Below are 18,953 nucleotides of genomic sequence, written 5' to 3'. Positions count from 1 at the left end.
CGGGAATTGCACCTTGCACTAAAGAAATGAGAATGGTGAGAAATTACACACACACACACACACGCAGCGCAGGTGTAATTCTTTTTTCATTCGATTCGGTTTTATTTATTTATTTTTTTTTTCTCGGATATTTCGGATGTCACGCGGCGACGCGCGCATGTGCGTGTGCGCGCGCGCGGTGGTGGTGATAGTGTTTGCGGTGAACGCGCCTTCCGGTCGCGCGAGAAATTGACGGTTATTTTTTTTAAAGAGACTCCGTGACATCATGAGATTATTGGGACGTAACGGATAATAATAATAATAATAATAAAAACATATTAATACATAAAAACGAGACTCTTTTTTAGAGGAAGACGATGGAAAATAATACGGACTCCGCTGTTTTTTTCTCCACCATCTTTACCATATCGAACAGGTAAACGGAATGGAAAAAATAATCGAAATGTTCCGTTATATCGACTGTCCTTTGGTACTGACTGACTGACTGAATTAGCATTTACGGTTTTCCCCTCAATTAGCTCAGCGCTAACATGAATCTCTAATTGCTAGCTGTGGGAATTTTGTGGTAATATCTAAGAATAATATTCCTCAGGGTGATCCAGGTCCATTCAGTGGAACCTAATCAGTGGGACTTTAACGCGACTCAGGGGGTTTATATGACTATTGGATGGAGGTTAGGCCTTTATTTAGTACCTATATATTATGATATGAAATGGTCCATGCTGTTATTATGGGTTCATATGAGCTGTGAAGGTGGTTTGAAAATAGGGCTGGTGACGTCATGGCTCCGACCTGCTCGACCGGGAAATACTGAGCTGTTCCTACATGTCTGTGTGTTTGGTTTGGATTGTGTGTGTGTTGGAATGTTATTCGTGTTACTCATTACATGTGCCATTTATTTGTTCATGCATTCATCCATCCATTCATGTGTTTATTCACACTGTCGGATGCGTTAATTTATTCATGTATTCAATAATATATTCATTCATTCATACATATATTAATATATGCATCAATTTATTCATTTATGCATTCATCCATATGTGCAATCATACATTCGTGTTTTCACTCATTAATAAAATTATTCATGCACTCGTTCATGCATGCATGCATTCATGTATTCATTCTTACATATGATTATTCATACGTTAATATATGCATTAATTCATATATTCATACGTTCATTCATACATTATTAGGTGCTGAGGTTTTCATTAAGAGTGACGAGGATGGACAGGATTATAAATGAGTTTATTATAGGGACCGTAGGAGGTTTTGGGGACAAAGTAAGGGGGCACTCCAGGAATGAGGAGAAGAGGAAGGATGTGGTGAGGGAAGACATGCAGGTAGTTGGTTTGAAAGAGGCAGATGTAGAGGACTGGGGGGTGTAGAGAAGGATGATCCGCTGTGGCGACCCCTAACAGGAGCAGCTGAAAGAAGAAAAAAATTCATCCATTACTCATTTATTTTTATATTCAGTGATTTCTTTATATATATTCCTTCATTGATTAATCTATTCTTTTATTCATTCATCTATACATAAATTTACTCATATTCATATATATATATATATATATATATATATATATATATATATATATATATATTTTTTTTTTTTTTTTTTTTTTTTCATTAATTCATACAATAATTCATGCATGCATCCATTTATATGTTAATTCATACATTTACTCATTCATATATTCATTCATTCATTCATTCGTTCGTTCAGAAAGTAGTATATATATATATATATATATATATATATATATATATATATATATATATATATATATATATATATCGCATGTTTAACAATGAACACTGTTTCAAAGCAGCTATAAAGAATTAGATTCAAAATTCATGAAATTTAGTTTATCACTAAAGAGTGATCCAGATATGACGGTGGTCATAAAAAAAAATAAACTCCCCAAGACCTTCAAAGCCCCCAGACTCAAAAGCAGTAGATGTTTGACTTTGAATTGTAAAGTCATGAGTTCACATCCCAGGACCACCACTGCACTGCATAGCCCCTGAGCAAGGCCCCTAACCCTCAACTGGTTGTACAAACAAGATCATTGTAAATCACTCTGGATAAAAATGTCTGCCAAATGTATCAAATATAAAAGCAAAATGGAATCCTATTGTCATCTGGGTGATGCTGAATGTCCATTCATCATAGTTTCCTCATTGTTGAGGCTATGAACTGTTTACTGATAGAGACTTGAGTGCAAAACTGTTTTTTTTGTAATAGTAACCCTAAACCATTGTAGCAAACTGTAACTTAACCATTTCAACTGTCATTCATTCGATTAAAACTCAAAATTGAAACTATGACCATGTTGTTCCTGTTCTCTCAGACCAGAAACTAACTTGCTGTCTGAAGATTAAAGTGTTTATATTTCCGAAAAAACAAAACACGTCATGACGCCTGAATTGAAGCAGTTGAAGGTTGGATACTGACCAACAACTAGATGATATCTACTGTTAAATATAAAACCAATAACACGTGATTAATTAGAATTTAATATGCATTAGTTATAGAGACACGTTAGCCAGCATGTACTTGTTCATTCGTGAACACACACAGGGCTGAGATGGAGCATTTAAACCCTCTCTCACACTGTATGATCACGATGTAATTCTCTCGTGATCTTCACAAAACAAACATTGCAGCATCATGGATAATAACCATAACCATTTGTGGCAACGGGCGCGTGGAGAAAATTAAGTCGCGATCACGAATAAAACAACTTATCTATAACGCTGCCTCTAGAACATGCTCTTATGCCGAATACGCAGAGAAAAAATACTGATCACGAGGAAACAATGTTTCTTATGTCAAGATCACGAGAAAATATTTTTGTGATCACGAGAAAACAAGATATAAAGAAAATATGTATTATAATTATAATGTATGTTCTATTGGGTATCAGCATTGTGTGGAAAGCCTGCCCTCTAGCGGTGACTCATTTAGTGACGTATGTATAGTTGTAGTTCTGAGTAAAGACACTGAGCTCGCACGAATGTGAGCCTCCCCGGTTACCATAGCAACGAACCAAGCAGGAGATTTCTGTCAGTGTTCGATGTTCTCCACCGAACACAGGCTAATCTTCATCCACATTAAATAACCATAAATTTAACACTTGATTAAAGAAATAACTGTGGGCATCCAGACTACGATAAGACTTTACCGCTTCTCTCGTGTAGACGCACCGGGGTTAAACCAGTTCATAATACACTTCAGGTACACGTGTAATGTTCTGAGTTAAAAGTTGTCGCCTCAATGTCTGATTTAAGGGCCCCGGTAATTACACGTTAAATATCTTAACCGTTCTGTTTTAGCTAAACTTAAGAAGTTAGTGGTTTTGTTGCTTTAAAAATGGCGCCACCGGAAATGCTTTAGGCTCAGACATACACAGTATCATTGCGACGCGTTTGTTATTGTTTACATCCTTGAAATTGTCTATAGCACTTTTAACAATGAACAATTTTCCCAAAGCAGCTGCACAGGAATAGATAACAAATATATACATTTAAAATTCATGACTTTATCTCTAAGTTTATCACCAATAACTTATCAAAATATTAGTCCTAAAACTAATAATATGCATTATAATCTTTTTTTCATTCTTTCTTGTATTCTTGTGATCACAATTTCACGCATCTTCACCCACAAATGGTTATTATCCATGATGCTGCATCTGTAAACATTTCTCGTGATCAGTAATTTTTCGGCGTATTCAGCATAAAGCATGTTCTAGAGGCAGCATCATCGCAACATCACGGATAATAACCATAACAATTTGTGGGAGCAGGCACATCCAAGGAAAAACCTCCCTTAAACATTAGAAGAAAAAAGCACTGAGAGCCCCCTGACTCTAAAGCGGTAGCGCAGTGCTTTAATATGTTTAACTTTGGATTGTAAAGTCATGAGTTTAAATCCCACTGCTGGGCCCTTGAGCAAGGCTCCTAACCCTCAACTAATTGTAAAGTACAAACAAGATCATCAAACGAGAACATCATCTGGGTTTAATTGAATGTCTGTTCATTATAGTTAAATACAGTCCAAATCCAATTTCATGGTTCTTGATTTCAACCCTCTGCAGTAACCAAGAGTCAAGAGGCTTTTTATTGTAATTTCTACTATACACAGTGGTACACAGTACACAGTAAAAACGAGACAACGTTCCTCCGGAACCCTGGTGCTACACTAAACAACAACATAACCTCATGTATCTTCAGAGACATTCAGTTGTCTGTTGTGAAAGCTCAGGAGACTGTCCCAAGTACACTAAACAAAAGATAGGACAAGCCACCCTGGATCGAATGCTAATCCATTGCAGGGAAACCCCCTTCCCTAACACACACACACACACACACACACACACACACACACAATTTATTTTGGGGCAGTTTGGAATCAGTCCATCAAGTGTCATGGGAAGCAGGAGGAAACCGAAAAAAACATTCAAATACTGGGAGAATGTACAGACTGATAATAAATAATAAAATAATAAAATAAATAATGATAATAAATAATAAACTGATATCAGGAATCAAACAGGAACAATGGAGCTGAAATGCCACACACTTTGGCATCACAATAGCCTCAAAATAATTGTGTACACTTATAAATAAATAAATATATAAATATAAAATATACACAAGTATATCTCGGGTTGTTGTTTCCTTGTTTTTCTGCATCACCTAACCCCTACCTTTTATGTGTAGGATGGAGACTTTGCTGAATCACTTGTTGTGGTCGCAGGAGTTCTGGCTTCCACCATCTATTACGTGGAACGACATTGACGAAGGCATCGCGGGGGGCAGTCGGCATCCTCTTCCTTGCGACCTGCTCATCGCCTTTCCGCTCGCACTGGGGTTCATTGCTTTCCGCTTTGCTTTTGAAAGGTGAGTTGATTAATCGGAGGCAGATGTGTAAATGGACGTGCATTCACTTAAGGTGCAAGATGTTTTTACAGTTATTTGGAGATTAAATAACAGAAACCCTCCATTAAATAGCGAGATATATTTGGATGTCAATTGCTGCAACTTTTAGTTTGAATGAATAATAAAATGCTTTCAATGAACAGAAGAGTTCATCTCGGCTTTCCACTCCGATCTTGTGATCATTTATTGAGTCATGATAATACTAAAACCTGAGCACCATCCTGGTCTCCTTGGAAGATTTTTTTAAATAAACACAACTTTTTTTAGGTGATTTTAGACAGCATACGAACCCGAGTGGTTGCAAGTAAGCATTTGTTTAGATAACGCATTTATCACCACAATTGAAAGGAGGCAATAGAAGGGAAAGAGGTAGATCAGTGCTTAAGATGTTGGACTCTTTATCAGAAGTGTGTAAGTTCAAATGCCACCACTAACCTGCCACTTCTGGGCCCTTGAGCAAGGCCCCTAACCCTCAACTGCTCGATTGTATGAATTAGATAATTATCCCACTCTGGATAAGGGCATCTAAAAAATGGCATAAATGTAAATATTGACTTAAGGCCTAGAGTTACTTTTAGTTCAATCGGGCATCCAGACAATATGTTTTTTAGTTTAGCTCTTTTAGTTGATAACAAGCAGTTTTAGCCAGTTTTTAGCAGTTTTTTGGAGTTAGCAAGTTCTGGAAGTGGTAGTTTGCTGGGTAAGGTGGCAGGTTGATGATTAAAAAATGAGTGGTTCAAGATCCAACATTGCCAAGCTGCCATTGTTCGGCAAGACTAGGGCAAGACTAACGAATATTCAGGGTATTTATGTATAAATCTGTACTTAAAAAAATGCAAAGGCCACATATTGAGTTAACTATTAGTTAACAATTTAGATGTTTATAATTTAAAGTTTGGCTGCCTATTGAGCGGCGCATGGGGGATTTTTCCTTTAAACAAATTCACTCACGCTGAGTAGTTTCTTTCTGTAAATATTTTTATAATTGAATCCATCACGATGTCGCGAGCGAGCTGATCAGTGCGACTGTCCCGAAGTTACAAACAAACAGTTTACATGAAAACACTTTATTAAACTTGATAGGGATTCTACAGTTTCTGCTCACCGTACTGATGTTTCACCTTCATCTGTGACACCAGTGTTTTCTTTTCATCTGCTTGTGCATCTCTGTGGTACTTCCATCCCACACAAGCTCCGCTTTGCGTAACTTCCAGGTACAGTTTTCCTTGTTGCGTTTAATATCAAATGCTCCCATGCATTGGATGATTGGATGAATATGGATTAGTTGTTGCAGCTCTAGGCAAGACCCTTAACCCTTTCTGCTCCAGGGGTGCTGTATTATGGCATATCATGTGCTCTGACTCCAGTTTTTTAACAAGCTGGGATATGCAAAGAAAGAATTTTATTGACATTGTGACAAGTAAAACCTTGTAAAAAATTGTCTCCAAATTAATTGGCTAAACAAAAATCAATAGCCAGTTCCTACATCACTTCTGAAACTAAAGATTTCCCTGTATCACCTGATAGTCGTGACTTCTTACTCTCTTCTGAAGAAACATCTTAAATTACACCTACACACCTAGTCATTCGGGTCATATCAGCTTTAAGCAAAGACGTCTACACAGATGTAGAGGAGAAAGTGTCAGGTTTTACTGTATCTCACTGTATTAAAACCGTGAGATGTTTATTTAAGCTGTACCCAAAAAGATTACATATTTAAATGTAAATTTTCTGTTTTCTCAGGATCCTGGCTCTGCCCCTAAGCAGGAAGCTAGGAGTGACTGACAAGGTGCAGGTCCGAGTGCCACCCAATCCCAAGCTGGAGGCTTTTTACATGCAGAAGAAGAAACACTTTACGCAGGTCAGTGGAAAATAATGCAATGCAATATAATCTATCTATCTATCTATCTATCTATCTATCTATCTATCTATCTATCTATCTATCTATCTATCTATCTATCTATCTATCTATCTATCTATCTATCTATCTATCTATTATTTACATTACACAGAAAATGACAGGGCAGTTCGTTAAAAAAAAAATTATCTGGTAAATGTTTTAAATTACGTAAATTATCAGGACACCAAAGGGTACATTTGCTGTTTCTACAAGGACGGTTTTAATTGCCGGATGTGTGCATCATGGCGGATTTTGGTGCTCGATTTGACACTCAGTGCATCAGTAAAACGTTTAGTTGTTTAATGTTTAAAATAATTTTTTGTTGGAATTAATTCATAAAAATATCCACGTAACTGAAAAATGGCAGGAATTAATGTGTGTTGCGTTGGTTTTAATTTCGCCTTTTTATATTTATTTATTTCTACTTTTCATAAGAAAGGTGAAACAGAAATGTGCGCTGCATTTATCGCACATCAGTAAAATATTAGTGCTGTTAAAATTTAATTATAAAATGAATGATAGCATTATTACCAGTGATATGCCACTCTGACTGGTCTGAGGGTCTTGTAGTTCTGTGTGTGTATATATAAAGTGAGGAAAATAAGTATTTGAACACCCTGCTATTTTGCAAGTTCTCCCACTTAGAAATCATGGAGGGGTCTGAAATTGTCATCGTAGGTGCATGTCCACTGTGAGAGACATAATCTAAAAAAAAAATCCAGAAATCACAATATATGATTTTTTTAACTATTTATTTGTATGATACAGCTGCAAATAAGTATTTGAACACCTGTCTATCAGCTAGAATTCTGACCCTCAAAGACCTGTTAGTCTGCCTTTAAAATGTCCACCTCCACTACATTTATTATCCTAAATTAGATGCACCTGTTTGAGGTCGTTAGCTGCATAAAGACACCTGTCCACCCCATACAATCAGTAAGAATCCAACTACTAACATGGCCAAGACCAAAGAGCTGTCCAAAGACACTAGAGACAAAATTGTCACAAAGCTGAAAAGGGCTACGGGGAAATTGCCAAGCAGCTTAGTGAAAAAAGGTCCACTGTTGGAGCAATCATTAGAAAATGGAAGAAGCTAAACATGACTGTCAATCTCCCTCGGACTGGGGCTCCATGCAAGATCTTACCTCGTGGGGTCTCAATGATCCTAAGGAAGGTGAGAAATCAGCCCAGAACTACACGGAGGAGCTGGTCAATGACCTGAAAAGAGCTGGGACCACCGTTTCCAAGGTTACTGTTGGTAATACACTAAGACGTCATGGTTTGAAATCATGCATGGCACGGAAGGTTCCCCTGCTTAAACCAGCACATGTCCAGGCACGTCTTAAGTTTGCCAAAGACCATTTGGATGATCCAGAGGAGTCATGGGAGAAAGTCATGTGGTCAGATGAGACCAAAATAGAACTTTTGGGTCATAATTCCACTAAACATGTTTGGAGGAAGAAGAATGATGAGTACCATCCAAGAACACCATCCCTACTGTGAAGCATGGGGTGGTAGCATCATCTTTGGGGTGTTTTTCTGCACATGGGACAGGGCGACTGCACTGTATTAAGGAGAGGATGACCGGGGCCATGTATTGCGAGATTTTGGGGAACAACCTCCTTCCCTCAGTTAGAGCATTGAAGATGGGTCGAGGCTGGGTCTTCCAACATGACAATGACCGAAGCACACAGCCAGGATAACCAAGGAGTGGCTCTGTAAGAAGCATATCAAGGTTCTGGCATGGCCTAGCCAGTCTCAGACCTAAACCCAATAGAGAATCTTTGGAGGAGCTCAAACTCCGTGTTTCTCAGCGACAGGCCAGAAACCTGACTGATCTAGAGAAGATCTGTGTGGAGGTGGGCCAAAATCCCTCCTGCAGTGTGTGCAAACCTGGTGAAAACTACAGGAAACGTTTGACCTCTGTAATTGCAAACAAAGGCTACTGTACCAAATATTAACATTGACTTTCTCAGGTGTTCAAATACTTATTTGCAGCTGTATCATACAAATAAATAGTTAAAAATCATACATTGTGATTTCTGGATTTTTTTTAGATTATGTCTCTCACAGTGGACATGCACCTCGATGACAATTTCAGACCCTCCATGATTTCTAAGTGGGAGAACTTGCAAAATAGCAGGTGTTCAAATACTTATTTTCCTCACTGTATGTATATATATATATATATATATATATATATATATATATATATATATATATATATACACAGAACTACAAGAGCCTAAGAACCAGTCAGAGTGGCATATCACTGGACTCATGTATCTGTAGCAATCACAAACAAACTACAGGTTTCCTGTAACAAAGTAACAGTGCTGTTTTCCTTTACTCAGAGCGAGCTCGTTGGCCTGGAGAAACACTGTGGCCTCACTCCACATCAGATCCAGAACTGGCTCAGGCGTCGGCGCAACCATGACAAACCGAGCAACACCAAGAAGTTCTGCGAAGCTTCGTAAGCACACTCCGCATCTTCACACATTTAACATGGTGGTTAATTCGAGTTGCGTCATGTGACTGGCGAAAGAAGATATACTGTATTTCGCACGTGTCTCTGTCTCCGTTCGCAGGTGGCGGTTTGCTTTCTACCTCATCGCGTTCATGGCAGGACTCGACGTCTTGAAAGATGTAAGAAGTCAGATCCATCACCTTTTTTCATCACAGTCTATGATGCTGCCACTACAATGCTACAATATATGTTTTTATACTATACTTGTAATAATATTCTGTGTTCTGTTTTCATCATCATATTGGATTATTTTCGTCTCTCCCACACAGACAGCCTGGTTCTGGGACCACCGCGATTGCTGGCGTGGATACCCCAAACAAGTAAGTGGTCTTTTTCGATTGTCTCATTTCTTGAAGACATAAAGTTAGTAAACAGTAGCTTATCGACACAAATTATCGAAAGATATATTTATATGTACACTATATGGAAAATGTATATGGACATGAACACTATGTGTACTTTAACAATGTAAAGCTGCTTTGAGACAATGCACATTGTTAAAAGTGCTATACAAATAAAACATGAATTGAATTGGATGGAATTATTGGGACACCTGACCAGCCAAATTTGGTTCTACCTTAAACTGTTACCACACATTTGGAGGCACACAATTGTATAGGATGACTTTGGATATGGTAGAATAAAAAATTTACATTCACTTGAAGTAGTGGCCCTAAACCTGTTCCAGCATTGTACTCAGACCTCAACACTATTAAACACTTTTGGGATGAATGTGAATGTTGACTGCACCCCAGGTCTCCTCACCTCTCACCCACATCAGTCCCTGACTTACCAACACCCTTGTAGCTGAATGAATCTCCACAAATCTCCACAATGGAACATCTCCACAGACAGGTGGAGGTTTTTATAACAGCAAATGGGGATTAAGTATGGAAAGGGATGTTTAAAAAGAATATACGAATCTTAGGATCATGAACTTTTGTCCACATAGTGTACCAGATTTGCATTGTGCAAAACCACAAATTAAAATGATCTAATCTCAGGAGATATCTATAGTTTGGTATGCAAGCTCATGTTTTGTGAAAAACTGTAGCTCCGGTTACACTTTTGACCTTTTGTCTATATTTATACATAGAGAGACAACATAAGTGTGTGTGTGAGATCCTGAATATTGCATCAAGATTTAAGAGCGTCTAGTCATTTAGGGATGCAATTTGCGCAGTCCTACATTCAATTATTAGCAATTTTATATATATATATATATATATATATATATATATATATATATATATATATATCCTCAAGTACAACCCAACCTGGCAATCATTATCGCTAAAATCCAACGGTCGACCTCTAATATATATATATATATATATGTGTGTGTACACACAAGTCTAAGAAACAGGTGAATTTACACATTTGTGTTGTTCATGCCTCATTCATTTTTTTTTTTCTTCTCACTATGTCTCTGTAGCCCGTGTCCGAGTCACACTACTGGTATTACATTCTGGAGCTCAGCTTCTACTGGTCGTTGCTGCTGTCTGTCTACAAGGACGTCAAACGCAAAGTCAGAACCTTAACACCTTTCTTTAATCAATGTACCAGTTGATCAGATTTTAGTGCTGACATCGTACACTCAATTACTAGGGTGTAATATATGAAAAAGGCGTGGCTTCTGCACTTGTCACGGTTACTAAAGGACTGTGTATGTTGGGAACAGAGAAGGTGGTAACAGTGACAAACCTTTATCAGAGCTAACAGATATGGAGGCCACATCTTTACTTATGTACATCTGTCAGTTGTAGTGGGGGGATACATCTGATTGTTCAAGATTATACAGCAATTATAATTTTGTGGATATAATGCGCTTTATGGCTCAACAGGCTTAGTGCTGCTCTGTTAGTACCCATGTATCTTCTTTTATACTTTGTACATAGAGTAAATGTTTATTAATTAAGAGCCTTGCTCAAGGGCCCAAGAGTGGCAACTTGGTGAATTGAACTAATTGAATTAATTGTGTATAATTGTTTGCTGTTTCCTACATTATCAGTTGTTTATGTTTATGTTGATCAAAATATATTATACAGTACTTGTTTCACCTCATTGGTCTTAACCCCCAAAACATTCTGGCATCAGTTCATTACGTAAACTGTTTGAAAGCAAAATGGTTAAACCAGTTGTCAGAATCTGTCAAGCTTAAATATCGATTAAACTATTTTTGTAAATGCGTCTTGAACTGGCGTCAGATCAACCAATAATCAAGAAGAAAAAAAAAAAAAAAAAAAAAGACGAACAACCAGGAAACATTTTGACGATCTTGAATGTGAACGATGACAAAAGGACTCGTCATTCTGATTGCAATAAAATGTTTATTAACACAAACACTTACTTGGGACCCTCTAGCTACATCTTGAAAGCTGTATTTCTCATGTCTGTTGCCTGCAGGATTTCAGGGAGCAGATCATCCATCACATTGCCACCATCTCACTAATCAGTTTCTCCTACTGCTCCAACTTTATACGGGTGGGAACAGTCGTGATGCTGCTGCACGACTCGTCCGACTTCCTGTTGGAGGTAATCCACATTACACTCTGTACACTCCTTATGAGTATTTCATCCAAACGCTGCTTTACAACCGTGTGTTCCCATGACCAAAATAACATCTAATAACTCGAATTCCAGGGTGCAGATGGCGAAAAAATGTCATTCTGTTTACACTGAAAGCCACAGGGAATCTAATAACTTTGTAATGAGGGGAATGCTGGGATTTTGAACTTCTGTATGCAGTACACAATATTATGATTATGAGCATGTAGTCTACAGTGGACTCATTTCCTATAACCACATTCGTTTTATACCACAGCTGGTTGAATCGAATCGAATAGGAATGTTAAATCGACAGCACCTCACGGAAAATGTCCCCCATGGCAGCATACATATACTATAATTAGCTGCAAATGTAGTACATTATGCTTCTTGTCCTCGTCCTGACTACACCAACTTTACAACTTTCAATCACAATGCAAGTTTCTTTATTCGTTTTGCGAAATGTGTGAAATTTGAAAGCTTTTTCCTATTTTCAGTCCGCTAAGATGTTCAACTACGCTGGCTGGAAGAAGACTTGCGACAGTCTTTTTGTTCTTTTTGCAGTGGTTTTCCTGGGAACTCGCCTCCTTGTCTTTCCCTGCAGGTAAAAAAGCCGATATCGCAGTAAATCCCCCAACACACCTCCTCATCCTACCAGAAGCTTATTATAATAGCAAATTTGAACTAAATGTTGAGAGGGATGTTAAAAAAGCACAATCTTATGATCAACTGTCCACAAACATTTGTTCAGAAAGGATTAGCATTATCAAATCACAAAATGATTTTTTTTTTATAAATCAGTTGTATAAAGAATGAATGGAAATTGTAAACCAAAGCAGCTTTATTGCTGTTAGGTGACTGTTCATTTTACTTGGCTAATCTTTTTCCCTTTGCACAACCAGGGTTCTTTACTCAACTTTTGTGGAGTCACTGGATTTCTTCAAGCCATTCCCCGGTTATTACTTCTTCAATGGCCTCCTGCTGGTGCTGCAGGGCCTGCACATTTTCTGGGCTTATCTCATATTGAGGATGCTCTACAAATTCATCTTCTTGGGCAAAGTATTGTATAGTAGCAAAGGTTGTTGTAGAAGGCAATATCCTTACCACTGAGTTCCTACCATTACGTTTAATCCCCAGGTGGAGCGTGATGAGCGGAGCGATGATGAGAGCGATGTGGAGGAGGAGGAGGAGTGGGACAGTGGCTTGGAGGAAGAGTGCTGCTGGGAGCAGAGCAAGGGAAGCTTTAAATCCAAACTCACCTCACTGACTGACAACTGTGTCCTCAACAACCTGACCCATCAGAGAAGAAACATGAACAGCAGGCTGCCTAAAGCCAGATAGTAATTTTTGATTTCAAAGTCATCCTTACATACAGCAAAGCACTGTTTTTTACACTGGTTTAATGTTTTCATAAAATCCGTTTATTCGTTATTAAGTATATGCAGCATCAGTCATTACTAGGTTTTAAAGGGAAAGTCTTTTGAACCCAAATCTCTATCCATTGCATGTGTATTGGATGTGTATTTATCACAATCAGTTCTGACACTGTCCTGAGAGCAAAAAAACAAAAAAACACTCACGGGTTCAAATCCCTCATGGAAGTGGATGGTAGCTGTTCGATTGTTTTAGTGTGAATTTATAACGTGAATTAAACTTTACAACCGATTAACAACACAGCACAGGTTTTAGGACGACGCAGATTTTATTCAGGACTAAAGTAAACTAGCACTCATTTATGGTCTCATCCATCCATGGCACATATGACACGTTTTCAGTAGTCAGACATTAAAACTCTGTAGAAAGAAGGTGTGTCATTTAGCAAATTGTATGGAATGAATTACATTATTCCTAGCAAGGAATAATAGCATTATTATAAAAAAAGAACAAACAAAAATGCGACAATTTAGGCATAGCTCAAAAAACCCTGTAGTATTGTTTAATTGCAAATTCCCAATGGAGTATTCGGTGACATAGCATGAAGATGGGTAGATTTTGTTCTAACAAATGGATTCCTGTATTTTATTCTTTGCACTACAATCAGACTCCCAACATGACATCAGTCTTACCTTTTTAATGTTGCTCAAATCGTTAGCAGTTTTGCCCTACATTTCCTGCTTCGACCGCAAAATGTCTTTCACGAACATTTGATTTGTGACATTTGTGCACGATCAGCTTTTTCTGCAGTTCATGCAGCTCAGATTGCCTTATGAAACCAACGGTTTTTTTTTTTCATCCACATTATTAGAGTAGCGTTTGCTTTTAAACAGCGGGTCATAATATTGAAAATACTGGACAGAATAACATTGTAGCATTGCCAGGTCATTAGGATTGGACTGCTGATTTCGCTTCTTTATATATTATAAGATGTTGCCTTTGAAAACGACTGGGGAAAATAGTTCAGATTTGTAGTCCAGATCCCACCAGCTTTTATATGAAGTTCGGTAGCTGATGAATAGTTTAATAGATGCCCTCACAGATTCCCTGATTGATTAAAGGTATAGTTTGGATAAATGTTTAAAAAAATAACAAGGGCTAGAAAAAAAAGACCATTCCAGTTTTCATTTTTAGCAATTTATGACCAAACAATGTGAATGAATAGCTCTAAAATCACTCTACCTAGATCTTTTTTATTCCAAAAAGTATTGGTATGCCAGAGGTCACGTAATAGACCCCTGAGTTTTTTTGTATATTTTGCATGATGGCTATTAATGAGGAGGTGGATTCTATAAGGCAATCCAGTAGACAATCTACCCCTCAAATTGTAGCTGCTTATTTACTTATCCAACTTGGCTGATGTTATTTGCACTGCAGCTGTTAGTGAACTTTCTGCCCATGAGCCACCGTCTGCAAAACCTTGTAGTTTTTAAATGTCTTAAAGAGTGCAGCACTGGTCTGGGGTCAGCTTTTTCCTTAAATGACCTCAAATCATGGGAATACACAATAGAGCTGATCCTGATCATTATTCTCTGAAGGAATTGACTTCCATATTCCTTTGTTCTTAAAACTGTCTTTTATTGTCTGTAAAAATAATCTTGTTCTTTAGTGCATTGTTGCCATTTATTTTTCAGTGATACCAGACGAGGTATTTGTTTTTCCTGGTAAGTCTGTGAGGGAAATGTATAGCTGTAATGGTGCAATGCCACACCAGGATGTTGTCCAATCGCCAGGTATATTCCACTAACGTTAACAAATAAATTGCTGTTCACAGGATCCGACTCGATATATTATTTGTTTTAAACCAAAACCAACGTTTTCTTAACATTGCATCCGAAATCAATGATGTATAATAAAAACTGTAACATGGCACTGAGGAAGGATACAACATGGTATTGTCGTTTGTCATCTGTCCATCATGCGAACCATTACGCAGCCTCGGATGGGGACGGGACACGGTATTGCATCATCCATTTCGATACAAGTGTCGGTGTACAGGTCCAAGAGCACCATGTTTGTTGAGACTTTGTTAATCTTTCTTTCACTTATCAAGTAGATTTGTCCGTTCACAGTCGAACAGCCAGTGAAGAACTTTCTGTCGAGAAATTCCTCTTCCAGAATAGTCCACTCGTCTGTTTCAACATCCAGCCGCAGAGCTTTACCTCCCAGGAGATAGATGGCACCATTGAGCTCAGTGGCAAGAAGGTCATAACTAAAGTGATGAGATGAAGAAGCAGAAGTAATATTTCCATGTGTCCATTTGAGTTATGAATAATCTATTATGTTGTAATCTCTGGCACAATGAAGTGAACAAAGGATGGCATTTTAAGCTAATTTGCCCCAGCAGCTTGCTAACATTTTTATATACTATATACCCTGTTTAGCATAACATTATGACCACCTGCCTAATACTGTGTTGGCCCCCTTTTGCTGCCAAAACATTCGTGACCCATCGAGCATCAACAGCATGAACTTCTTCGGAAGTTTGAGCTACAGAAGCTCGTCTGTTGGATCGGACCACGCGGACCAGCCTTCGCACCACACAATGAGCCCCGGCCGCCCACGACCCTGTCACCAGTTTACCACTTTTCCTTTCTTGGAGCACTTTTGATAGATACTTACCACTGCAGACCAGGAGCATCCCACAAGAGTTGCAGTTTTGGAGACGCTCTGACCCAGATGTCTAGACGTCACAATTTGTCAAACTCGCTCAAATCCTTACGCTCGCCCATTTATCCTGCTTCTGACATCAACTTTGAGGACAAAATATTCACTTGCTAATATACCTACCTAATATTTCCCACCCACTAACAGGAGCCATGATGAGATAATCAGTGTTATTCACTCACCACTCATAAATGTTATGCCTGATTGGTGTATTACAAATGTATTGGGACACCTGACTTTTTCAGCCATATGGGATATTTTCCACAAACCGTTACCACAAAGTTGGAGGTTTAAAATTGGATTTTCTCTTCCCTTGAACTTGCAGACCCAAATCTGTTTCAGCATGAAACTGCCCCTATGCACAACGAGAGCTCCATGAAGATATGCTTTTCATGGGTTGGAGTGGAAGATCTCCTGCTATAGAGCTCTGACCCTCAACCCTATTGAACAACTTTGGGATGAATTTGAATGCTGGGTGCACCCCAGGCCTTCTCACCTCACCCACATCATTACCTGGGGAAGTGGTAGCTCACTGTTTGAAATGTTGGATCTCTGACAATAAGGATTAAATTCCATTGGATTAAATACCACGCCTTCTGCTGGGCCTTTGAGCGAGGCCTTAACCCTCAACTTCTCAGTTATATAAGTGAGATAATTGTAGGTCACCCTGGACAGGGCGTCTGCTAAATGCTGTAAATGTACCTAAGTTTACTAACACAAATCTCCACAAGCACACTCAAAAATCTTGTGGAACATCTTCCCTGAAAGAGTGGAAGTTATTATAACAGAATAAGTGTAAAATGGGATGTTTAAAAAGCAAATACAGGTTCTAAGGTCAGAACTTTTGTCCATATTAATGTATTCTGTTAGCTGTACATTGCCTTTTAATAAAATACTGCAAGTTTATTTCCTTACCGTGGAAATGGAGAATAGGAGACTACATCCCACTGGTCAGACTCCGTCTTGTACCTCTGAATTCCACTGTATACTTCTCCATTTTCATCCAGACCACAGGCCACGTAGATGCAGGAGCCCATGGTGACCGCAGCTGCTCTTTCTACTGCCCGAATCATGGGACTTACACTTTCCCAGCATTCTGCTCCCAGCACTAGTCTCTCAACGTCAGGGACAAGACCCTCATCCATGCTCCCCCCCAGCACAAATACCTGGCAATCAAGTGCTGCTGAACAGTGGCTGTGCCTGGATTTCTGCAGTGTAGGACCATCTACCCAACGCTCGTTGGTACACTCGTAAATACGAACCCAGTCCACGCTGTACCACAGAACCTCTCGGAAGTAGCCACCAGTCACCACCAGCTTGTTACCTTGGAGAGGTTGATAGTGTTGGTCAGTTTGGAGCTAAGATGTTTTAGGAGTCCAATCCTGCTCCTGGAAAAGTATTTACCAGCAAGTTCCAATTTTAATCATATCTAGTTGATCCAGCACGATATTAAGATCTTTAATTGGGTTGAAATTTAATTCAGAACATTTGTTGATCTCCTGGAGCAGGTTTGGGCATCAGTGGACTAAACAACTCTTCATATTAAGCCCAACAACAGTGACAGTGTTGCCAGATGTACAATTAGTAGTTAAAAAATAAAGATTTGTTACCTACTGCTGCTACTGAGTACTGTGTGAGGCACTTCCTCTGTAAAGATGGTAAGGTCTGCCACCTTCCACTGCGTGGATTAAACTGATAAAGAGACTGCTGGTCATGCTCATGCGGTCCACCAAGCACGAACAGCATCTCTCTTGACCGAGTCCTGGGCATTGACCTGCCCATGGTCCAACTGGTGGGAATATGAGCGTTTAGCTTGCAGATGAGCTTGGCACGAGGGTCAGAACTTTTCATTCTGGTCAGGAGATTTGTGATGTACGGCAGACTCAAACTCTCCGGTCTAACCAACCCTACCAACTCCAAGAAATCATCCTCACGACTAGGGTCATAGGTTGACCAACGCAACGTAACCTCGAAAGCCAGGTCCTCTTGTGGAACGAAAAGGTCATCACTAGCAAGAAGGTCGGCGATGGTCTCTTTGGAGAGGTGCATAAAATCTTCCTCGGAAACTATATCCGGCAGGTGGGTGAGAACCACTTCTCGTGCAGCAGCATAAAGCTCCAGACAACCCAACTGCCATGAGTAAGCCATCATGCCTAAACAGTTGCTCAGGTGTAGCTCTCTCTCCAGAAACTTGCAGCATAACAGTCTGGCTTTTTCTAATTGAAGGAAGTTTGCTGTCTCGAGAACTCCCAGGACGTTCTTCCTGTCAAGACGCAATCTGAGGTTCCGAGCGTACTCCATAAGACTGCGGAAATGGTCCAAACTTACACCTTTGATTTCAACGTGCCTCTTGCCGCTCTCTCGACCTCCGCCAAAGAACAGGGCTCGGAAGTAAGGACTCAGTTGGGCCAGTTGCTCACGGTTTACAAAAAACATCTCCGTCTCCACTTGGAGAACAACATCTGGCACCAAATCTTTACTATCCTCCTGGACCTCTTCATGGATCTCGTCGTGTGTGTGGGCCTTGTCCAATACAACGTGTTCAGACCCTGGACATTTGCTCTGTACCACTTGCTTCTCGCAAGCCATGTCTCTGAACTAACCCTGGTTACCTTGTTGCTTGGGGTACCCGTGCACTCTGAAATATTTATAACCCTTTCTAGACTCAGTTACACTAGAGATGGGGTAAGCAAGAGAAAAACAAGGGCTAAATATAGCCACAAACACACACCAGTGTAACAAGAGAAATCCAGTGGCTTGAAAGCATGTAGTTTGTATCTGCGTGTTTGACGGGTTCCAGAGATTTCGGGATGAGTTTTCACATCAACACAAGAGCATTTAACAGATAAAACTCTTTAAATAACAGGGATTGTAGTGTATGTATTTAGTACAAGTTAATATTTATAATGACTATAATTATTAAATATA

The 18,953-nt window shown here is 39.1% G+C and overlaps 2 protein-coding genes across 3 annotated transcripts; one reads left to right on the top strand and one right to left on the bottom strand.

The window, feature by feature from the left end:
- Positions 1–210: 210 nt before the first annotated feature.
- cers4a (ceramide synthase 4a) lies at positions 211–13,359 on the top strand. 2 transcript variants are annotated; one of them, XM_046858281.1, is made up of 11 exons: positions 211–415; positions 4,732–4,911; positions 6,694–6,811; positions 9,205–9,323; positions 9,439–9,496; positions 9,647–9,697; positions 10,813–10,905; positions 11,784–11,912; positions 12,422–12,528; positions 12,827–12,983; positions 13,062–13,359. In XM_046858281.1, the coding sequence occupies exons 1-11, from the start codon at positions 357–359 to the stop codon at positions 13,263–13,265; spliced, it is 1,275 nt and encodes a 424-aa protein (XP_046714237.1). In that variant the 5' UTR covers positions 211–356; the 3' UTR covers positions 13,266–13,359. The 2 variants fall into 2 exon arrangements, with proteins under 2 accessions (XP_046714237.1, XP_046714238.1); XM_046858282.1 differs by lacking the exon at positions 211–415 and adding an exon at positions 3,061–3,244.
- Positions 13,360–13,505: 146 nt separating this feature from the next.
- LOC124391603 (kelch-like protein 24) lies at positions 13,506–18,841 on the bottom strand. Its single transcript, XM_046858283.1, has 3 exons — positions 17,636–18,841; positions 16,941–17,349; positions 13,506–15,570 (listed from the first exon to the last, which is right to left on the bottom strand). The coding sequence occupies exons 1-3, from the start codon at positions 18,612–18,614 to the stop codon at positions 15,264–15,266; spliced, it is 1,695 nt and encodes a 564-aa protein (XP_046714239.1). The 5' UTR covers positions 18,615–18,841; the 3' UTR covers positions 13,506–15,263.
- Between the last annotated feature and the right edge of the window lie 112 nt (positions 18,842–18,953).

This window comes from Silurus meridionalis, chromosome 9, assembly GCF_014805685.1.
Source record: "Silurus meridionalis isolate SWU-2019-XX chromosome 9, ASM1480568v1, whole genome shotgun sequence".
In the NCBI taxonomy this organism is placed as follows: domain Eukaryota; kingdom Metazoa; phylum Chordata; class Actinopteri; order Siluriformes; family Siluridae; genus Silurus; species Silurus meridionalis.
This window is presented reverse-complemented; position numbering and strand designations above follow the sequence as displayed.